The sequence below is a fragment of the Gadus macrocephalus genome, chromosome 9 (assembly GCF_031168955.1).
Source record: "Gadus macrocephalus chromosome 9, ASM3116895v1".
NCBI classification, from domain to species: domain Eukaryota; kingdom Metazoa; phylum Chordata; class Actinopteri; order Gadiformes; family Gadidae; genus Gadus; species Gadus macrocephalus.
Genome location: NC_082390.1, coordinates 10,365,711 through 10,374,757, shown reverse-complemented (window position 1 = coordinate 10,374,757; position 9,047 = coordinate 10,365,711). Strand labels below are relative to the sequence as shown.

Below are 9,047 nucleotides of genomic sequence, written 5' to 3'. Positions count from 1 at the left end.
TTTGGACACCTATGGTTCAGGACCCCTGTTGGGTAGATCTGCTCAAGAGGGCTATTCAGACTACTCTGTCTCTAGAGAACTCTACTCTAGAGGACTCTGGTCTAGAGGACTCTACTCAGACTCTTCTCTCTAGACGACTAGTCTGTAGATGTCTACAGGACTGCCTTGGTGCTCTCCACTGTACAGGCCTCTGACCGTCTTCCTGCTTGCGATGTACTCCTTAAGTATTGTAAGTGTAGAAGGTGAGCCCACCTCCGCTGTGAACACCAGGCTGGAGACCTCTGTGGGAATATTAACGTGTTAGTGAGAGTCTCCTTGTGGCTTTCAGTACTTTTGGATAGCAGAAGTTTGTGTGTCTCTTCCTTCACCTACATTAACATGCACTGTGTGTGTACACACACACACACACACACACACACACACACACACTGTGTACATGGCTGGCGAGGCGGGTCCTTCCACACACACTGTCGTCAGCACACAGCCGCCCTGCCTGCGGCCGTTTGCTCAGCAGACAGAAGAACAGCAACAGCAGAAACAAGCTCACCTTCTGAGCATGATGTCCGGACAGAGAGGAGGCTAGGGTCAGGTCGTAGTTAGGGTCAGGTCCTAGGTTAAGGGGCGTAGTTAGGGTCAGGTCGTAGTAAGGGTCGTAGGTCAGGTCGGAGTCATGTCCATCACAGTGAACCTGAAGAGGATTTCTAACCTCCCTGGACGATCGGACCGCAAGGTGGAGCTCACCTTCAGAGGTAATCCAACGGAATTGAGATATATATATATATATGTATATATTTATACATATAAAGGTATTATTATATACTTAGGCGTGCGTATGTATTAGCTCTGTTTGGCTTAACACACATTTGATAAACCTGGTCGCGAAGCGAGACTTCCCTTAACCCGGCGCCTCAGTCCTGGTCTCTGTGACTCTATCGCTGTCTCTGTCTCTGTGACTATCGCTGTCTCTGTGACTCTTTCTCTGTGAGATTGTCTCTGTCTCTGTGCCTCTATCGCTGTGTCTCTGTGACTCTATCGCTGTCTCTGACTGTTTCTGTGACTCTGTCTCTGTGACTCTCTCTGTCTCTATATCTCTGCTACTCTGTCTATGTGACTAGCTCTGTGTCTCTGTCTCTGTCCCTCTGTCTCTGTGACTATCTCTATCATTTCTATCTGTCACTCTCTGAAAGCCTTCTCACGTTTGATTTATCTGTTGGTTTAAGTTCTGCGAAGGACAAGAATAGCTTAGACAGAATTGTGGAAGTTTGCTCGGAGATGCTTTGAGGCACACAGAGACTAGTGCGCTCTGGTGACAAATGGCTAGGGCGGTCAGAGAGCAAAGGAATTATCAGACCTTCTGACCACCTCTGTCAAGTGTATCACTTTGTGTTGTCCAGTGATCTGTCTAGTGTATCCCTTTGTGTTGTCCAGTGATCTGTCTAGTGTATCCCTTTGTGTGGTCCAGTGATCTGTCTAGTGTATCCCTTTGTGTGGTCCAGTGATCTGTCTAGTGTATCCCTTTGTGTTGTCCAGTGATCTGTCTAGTGTATCCCTTTGTGTTGTCCAGTGATCTGTCTAGTGTATCCCTTTGTGTTGTCCAGTGATCTGTCTAGTGTATCCCTTTGTGTTGTCCAGTGATCTGTCTAGTGTATCCCTTTGTGTTGTCCAGTGATCTGTCTAGTGTATCCCTTTGTGTTGTCCAGTGATCTGTCTAGTGTATCCCTTTGTGTTGTCCAGTGATCTGTCTAGTGTATCCCTTTGTGTTGTCCAGTGATCTGTCTAGTGTATCCCTTTGTGTTGTCCAGTGATCTGTCTAGTGTATCCCTTTGTGTTGTCCAGTGATCTGTCTAGTGTATCCCTTTGTGTTGTCAAGTGAATTAATTGGTGTTGTCCAATGTCTGTCCTGTATATTCCACTGGAATACACTGGACTCCAGTGTGTGTCCAGTATATACGTATATATAAAACTATATCGTTAGATATGTCTAACTATAAATATATATATATGTTTATTTATAACTATATGTATAGTTATATATAAATATGTATATATCTAACTATATATATAGTTGTATATTACTATATAATGTGTTGTATATAAAGTATAATGTGTAATGTGTGCCTCCAGGGTTCAGCCATAAGACGCGCGTCCTGCAGTGTGAGAATGTGGCCGTGTTCAACCAGGTGAGAGACGTTAGTTCACTGAGCTGCGGCCGCTGGTTTAGCTCATGATGTGAGTCCGGCTGGCTAAGTGGAGCAGAACGGGCGTGTCTGTGTGTTGAAGGTGTGCTGCGTATCGCTCCTTATCTATAATCTCTCATTAAAACCCTTCCAATCTAGACAAACGCAACAGTTTCATGTTGCATTATCAGTGTGTGTGTGTGTGTGTAAGAGTGTGTGACTCAGATGTCCATATGAATATGAGTCTCCAGAGACCAACACAAAGGGACTTGAACCCATGGCTTCTCCAGGTTGAGGGTTAGTCGGATCTCACCAGGTCTTTATTTTGAGAGCTCAATTACAACATTCAAATTCTACTCTTTCTGATGTTGGTAACCGTGGTCACAACATTAGAGTGTGTGCTCTACTGTCAGTATTGACACAACAATCATGTGGTCACACTGATACACCAAGGTGTGTTGAAATCACTGCAAACTACCTGGACACGTGTGTGTGTGTGTGTGTGTGTGTGTGTAGTGTGTCATGTTTAGTATTTTTAAGTAAAGATGATATGTGAATTATTAATGTGATGGTTTAGATCATAACTGTCTTATATATTTTTATTAAGGTGATGGTTTATATCATCACTGTCTTCTATATTGTTATTAAGGTGATGGTTTAAATCATAATTATCTTGTTATTAATGTGATGGTTACTATCATAAGCTGTGTCCTATGTTGTTATTAATGTGATGATTTGTATCATAACTGTCTCCTATGTTGTTATTAATGTGATGGTTTCTATCATAACTGTCTCCTATGTTGTTATTAATGTAATGATTTGTATCATAACTGTCCCCTATGCTATTAATGTGATGGTTGGTACCATAACGGTCTCATATATTGTTATTAACGTGATGGTTCCCCTGTGTTGCAGCACTTCCGCTGGCCACACTACGGGAACATCATGAAGGACGAGGTCCTCTGCGTCAGTGTTTACAACATGAGCAAAGTATTCTCCCACAGGTAGCACACGCGCACACACACACACACACACGGACATGCACACACACACTCACAAACAGACACACACACGCACGCACACATCCACATCCACACACACACACATACACACACACACGCACGCACGCACGCACGCACGCACGCACGCACGCACGCACGCACGCACGCACGCACGCACGCACGCACGCACGCACGCACGCACGCACGCACGCACGCACGCACGCACGCACGCATAGGTATCATTGAGTTCTTATGAAACAACCCGTTGTGTGATTGTGATAGGCTGCTGGGTAAACTGGTCGTCAGTCTTCAACACGCTGTGCTGACCGGGCGGTTGTTACTACGGGAACCACTCACAGACGTCAACTACAGTTTAACAGAAGTAAGACACACACACACACACACACACACACGCACGCACACACACACACACACACACACACACACACACACACACACACACACACACACACACACACACACAAGAGCAGCTTAATATATGTATGTATCGTTGTGATCTATGTATTGTAGACCTTTGTGATCTATGTGCTCTAGATCTATTTGATTTATGTTCTATAGATCTACGTGGAGCTGGAGCTGGTGTATAACCCTCTGCAGGGCGCAGCTGGGGGGTGGGACGGACAGGACTTCTTAAAGAGACAAGACAGCCAGTAAGTTCAACACCTGGTGTCCCTTGGGGTCCGGGGGTCTCAGTCCAGGGCCCTTGGGGCTGGGGTCCTGGGGGGTCCCAGTCCAGTGCCCTGGGTGGTCACTTGGGGTCACTGGGGACTAACGAGCTCGTTAGTGATGAGGTCATGATGCTCTTCTATGTTCTCCGTCTCCTCTCTTCCAGATCAAGTCTGGTCATCAGAAACCTCGGCTACGATGATCCTGAGAGGTAGATGATGCTGCTGGTGTGAAGGGTGGTGTAACAGGTGGTGTAACAGGATGTGTTGGTGGTGTAACAGGTGGTGTAATTGATGGTATAACTGGTGATGCAACAGGGGTTGTAACAGGATGTGCGGGGTGTAATAGGATGTGCGGGTGGTGTAACAGGTGTTGTAACAGGATGTACAGGTGGTGTAACAGGTGATGTAACAGGATGTACTTGTTTTTGTAACAGATAGTAAACAGGTGTTGTAACAGGATGTACTGGTGGTGCAACAGGTGGTGTATCAGGATGTACTTGTTGGTGTAACAGGTGGTGTAACAGGATTTACTGTTGGTATAACAGGTGGTGTAACAGAATGTGCGGGTGGTGTAACAGGATGTGTGGGTGGTGTAACAGGTGGTGTAACAGGATGTGGTGTCATGGTTCTGTGTCAGTCAGTCCGATGCGGAGGCGTTGGAGAGAGAGACTCGCAGGATTGGTCGAGCGCTGGTCCGGACCGGAGACACTGAGGATGACGAGCAGGATGAAGACGATGAAATCACAGACATTGAAGCCTCCAATATCACACTGACTCCCCTGTTAAGGTACCTGTCTGTCTGCCCTGTGTTTGTCTCACTCAAAAGGGTACCTGTCTGTCTGCCCACTTACTAATGGGGTAACTGTCTGTCTATCTCACTAATAGGGTACCTGTCTGTCTGTCCTCTGTCTGTCTCACTAACAGGGTACCTGTCCGTCTGCCCTCTGTCTGTCTCACTAATGGGGTACCTGTCTGTCTGCCCTCTGTCTGTCTCACTAATGGGGTACCTGTCTGTCTGCCCTCTGTCTGTCTCACTAATAGGGTACCTGTCTGTCTGCCCTCTGTCTGTCTCACTAATGGGGTACCTGTCTGTCTGCCCTCTGTCTGTCTCACTAATGGGGTACCTGTCTGTCTGCCCTCTGTCTGTCTCACTAACAGGGTACCTGTCTGTCTGTCCTCTGTCTGTCTCACTAATGGGGTACCTGTCTGTCTGCCCTCTGTCTGTCTCACTAATGAAGGCTTGATAATCCAGTGCATTATGTTGTGTTGCTCATGGATCATAAAGACTAAAGTGTCTAATGACAGCAACTCCTGTGTTTGTGCAGTCGTTCCAGACCGCTGTCCCGACACGTGCTTGCCACCATCCCCCGGGTGCAGAGCTTCCAGGTGAGGTCACAGCCTCAGGGTGAGGTCAGAGGTGATGTCACAGCCTCAGGGTGAGGTCAGAGGTGAGGTCACAGCCTCAGGGTGAGGTCAGAGGTGAGGTCACAGCCTCAGGGTGTGGTCACAGCATCAGGACACGGAGTATTAACTACTTAGAGGTACTACTTTAGGTTGGTCAGTTAGGATTAGTTAGTGTAAGGGATAGTTAGTTAGGACGAGCTAGTATGGATTAGTAAAGGTTAGTTCAGGTTTGTCTTCTTCTGCGTGGTTTCAGGTGAATATTAATATCTTGGAGGCCCAGAAGTTGGTCGGAGTGAATATCAACCCGGCGGTCTTCATCAGGGTGGGGAACCAGAAGAAACACACGTCCACCCAGAAGTCCACCAACTGCCCCTTCTACAACGAGGTGGAGTGACTAACCTACCCTATACTAACCCAATGTACACTAACCACTCAGACTAACATACTATAGACTAACCACCAAGGCAAACCCACAGGTCTGCTCTACTAAGAGTAGAGCAGACCTGTGTGCAGAAGACACAGTAGAGTCTAGTGAAGCACATCCTCCCGGTCCGAGACCAACACACTGAACACTAGCCTAACCTAACCTAACCTAACCTAACCTAACCTAACCTAACCTAACCTAACCTAACCTAACCTAACCTAACCTAACCTAACCTAACCTAACCTAAACTACCCTCTCTCCTGCTCTCTTCCAGAACTTCATGTTTGAATTCCAGGAGACGGCAGACATCTTGTTTGATCAAGTCATTGAGATGAAGGTTTGTTTGTTCACTTTCCCAGTTAGTTAAGCAACCAAACCTTATATATAAAGGTTATTTAACCACTAAACCTTATTTATAAAGGTTGTTTAACTACTTAATCTTCTATAATAAAAGTTAGTTTAGCTACTAAATCTTCTACAATATAGGTTAATTGAGCTACTAAACCTTCGATAATAAAGGTTAGTTTAGCTACTAAACCTTATAGATAAAGGTTATGTAACCACTAAACCTTATTTATAAAGGTTGTTTAACTACTTAATCTTCTATAATAAAAGTTAGTTTAGCTACTAAATCTTCTACAATATAGGTTAATTGAGCTACTAAACCTTCTATAATAAAGGTTAGTTTAGCTACTAAACGTTCTATAATATAGGTTAGTTGAGCTACTAAACCTACCCTAATAAAGGTTAGTTTTGCTACTAAACCTTCCATAATATAGGTTAGTTGAGCTACTAAACCTACTATAATAAAGGCTAGTTAAGCTACTAAACCTTCTATAAAAAAGGTTAGTTTGGTATTAGTTTAGTTCGACACAAGACGATGATGTTTGTATTGTGGTTGTGATGTCACTTCCTGACAGGTGTTCCACAGGCGGACGTTGGCGTTCCTAATGACCCATATCGGAACCTTTAAGATCGACATCGCCACCGTTTACAGTCAACCAGGTGATACTACTACACATTAATACTGCAGTAATAGATTCATACTAGTTATTAATACTGCAGTGTACTTCCGACCACCTAAAAGCTGCAGTAATAGATTCATACTAGGTATAAATACTGCAGTATTCTTTCAGAACACATAAATACTGCAGTAATAGATTCATACTAGGTGTTAATACTGCAGTAATAGATACATACTAGGTATTAATACTGCAGTGTTCCTTCAGAACACATTTATACTGCAGTACACTTCCAGAACACATTACTACTGCAGTAATATATTCATACCAGGTATAAATACTGCAGTAATCTTCCAGACCACATTAATAGTGCAGTAATATAAACGTACTAGGTATTAATACTGCAGTACTAGATACATAATAGGTATTAATACAGCAGTATTCTTTCATACCACATTAATACTGCAGTACTAGATACATACTAGGTATTCATACTGCAGTAGTCTTAGAGACCACATTAATACTGAAGTACTAGATACATACTAGGTATTAATACTGCAGTAATAGATACATACTCAGTATTAATACTGCAGTAATATATATTTAGTAGGTATAAATACTGCAGTATTCTTTCAGACCACGTTAATACTGCAGTACTAGATACATACTAGGTATTAATACTGCAGTATTCTTTCAGACCATATTAATACTGCAGTATTAGATACATACTAGGTATTAATATGGCAGTATTCTTTCAGACCACGTTAATACTGCAGTACTAGATACATACTAGGTATTAATACTGCAGTATTCTTTCAGACCATATTAATACTGCAGTAATAGATACATCCTAGTTATTAATACTGCAGTAATCTTTCAGACCACTTAGATACTGCAGTAATAGATACATATTAGGTATTAATACTGCAGTATTCTTTCAGACCACTTAAATACTGCAGTACTAGATACATACTAGGTATTAATACTGCAGTATTCTTTCAGACCATGTTAATACTGCTGTACTAGATACATACTAGGTATTAATACTGCAGTATTCTTTCAGACCACGTTAATTCTGCAGTATTAGATACATACTAGGTATTAATATGGCAGTATTCTTCCAGACCACGTTAATACTGCAGTACTAGATACATACTAGGTATTAATACTGCAGTATTCTTCCAGACCACGGGTTCTTCCAGAAGTGGGCGCCCCTTAGCGACCCCGGGGATACCCGGGCGGGGGTCAAAGGTTACGTGAAGGCCAGCCTCAGCGTGCTGATGAGGGGCGAGGCCCTGACCACGTCCAGTCTGCCCCCCCCCTCCGGAGTCAACCAGGACATCGACAAGTGAGGAGCAATGCATTCTGGGAGGACGGCCTGATGCACAGGGCTGGTGGTATCGGGGATTAGAAGAAGTTCCTGAAGAACCTGTTCTTCAGGAACCTGTTCTTCTGTTTTCTTCTCTGTTCCTCAGGGAACTGTTCTTCTGTGTTCTTTTGTGTTCTTCTCTGTTCTTCAGGATCCTGTTCTTCTGTGTTCTTCTCTGTTCTTCAGGGAACTGTTCTTCTGTGTTCTTTTGTGTTCTTCTCTGTTCCTCAGGAACCTGTTCTTCTGTGTTCTTCAGGAACCTGTTCTCCTCTGTTCTTCAGGGACCTGTTCTCCTCTGTTCTTCAGGGAGCTGTTCTTCTGTGTTCATCAGGAACCTGCTGCTCCCGAAGGGTCTGGGTGCGGAGCGGCCGTGGGCGCGGTTCACCGTCGGGGTCTACCGAGCGGAGGGTCTGCCCACAATGGAGGCCGGGATCTTGGCCAGCCTGTCCAAGGCCTCCGACCGGAAGGTCTTCATCAACCCCTACGTCCAGGTCACCTTCGCAGGGCAGCAGGTCTGTGGTCTGCTCCTTCTCCTTAGAGCAGGCACCGCTTTGAGGTGCCTGCTCTAAGGCCGGCTCAGACCTGAGACCCTTGGGGTCCCAGGTCCTAACAGGACCAGGGTGTCTGGGTCTCAGGTCCTAACAGGACCAGGGTGTCTGGGTCTCAGGTCCTAACAGGACCGGACTCTGGGATCTCAGGTCCTAACAGGACCGGACTCTCTGGGTCTCAGGTCCTAACAGGACCAGACTCTGGGGTCTCAGGTCCTAACAGGAACAGACTCTTTGGGTCTCAGGTCCTAACAGGACCAGACTCTTGGGTCTCAGGTCCTAACAGGACTGGACTCTCTGGGTCTCAGGTCCTAACAGGACCAGACTCTGGGGTCTCAGGTCCTAACAGGAACAGACTCTTTGGGTCTCAGGTCCTAACAGGAACGGACTCTCTGGGTCTCAGGTCCTAACAGGACCAGGGTGTCTGGGTGGTCTTGTTTTCACCCTGAACACCCTGAGTGTCCAGAGTGAGA

The 9,047-nt window shown here is 45.2% G+C and overlaps 1 protein-coding gene across 1 annotated transcript in view; it reads left to right on the top strand.

Annotated features, from left to right (window-relative positions):
* The first annotated feature begins 466 nt into the window (after positions 1-466).
* The window catches only part of fer1l4 (fer-1 like family member 4), a 32,574-nt gene continuing 23,993 nt past the window's right edge, over positions 467-9,047 (top strand). Inside the window, exons 1-13 of the mRNA XM_060060662.1 lie at positions 467-749; positions 2,125-2,180; positions 3,093-3,181; positions 3,461-3,560; positions 3,758-3,849; positions 4,032-4,076; positions 4,505-4,654; positions 5,193-5,253; positions 5,525-5,656; positions 5,970-6,032; positions 6,616-6,700; positions 7,843-8,005; positions 8,358-8,538. Coding sequence (XP_059916645.1) covers positions 671-749; positions 2,125-2,180; positions 3,093-3,181; positions 3,461-3,560; positions 3,758-3,849; positions 4,032-4,076; positions 4,505-4,654; positions 5,193-5,253; positions 5,525-5,656; positions 5,970-6,032; positions 6,616-6,700; positions 7,843-8,005; positions 8,358-8,538 — 1,296 coding nt within the window. The 5' untranslated portion in view covers positions 467-670. The remainder of the gene's footprint in view (positions 750-2,124; positions 2,181-3,092; positions 3,182-3,460; positions 3,561-3,757; positions 3,850-4,031; positions 4,077-4,504; positions 4,655-5,192; positions 5,254-5,524; positions 5,657-5,969; positions 6,033-6,615; positions 6,701-7,842; positions 8,006-8,357; positions 8,539-9,047) is intronic.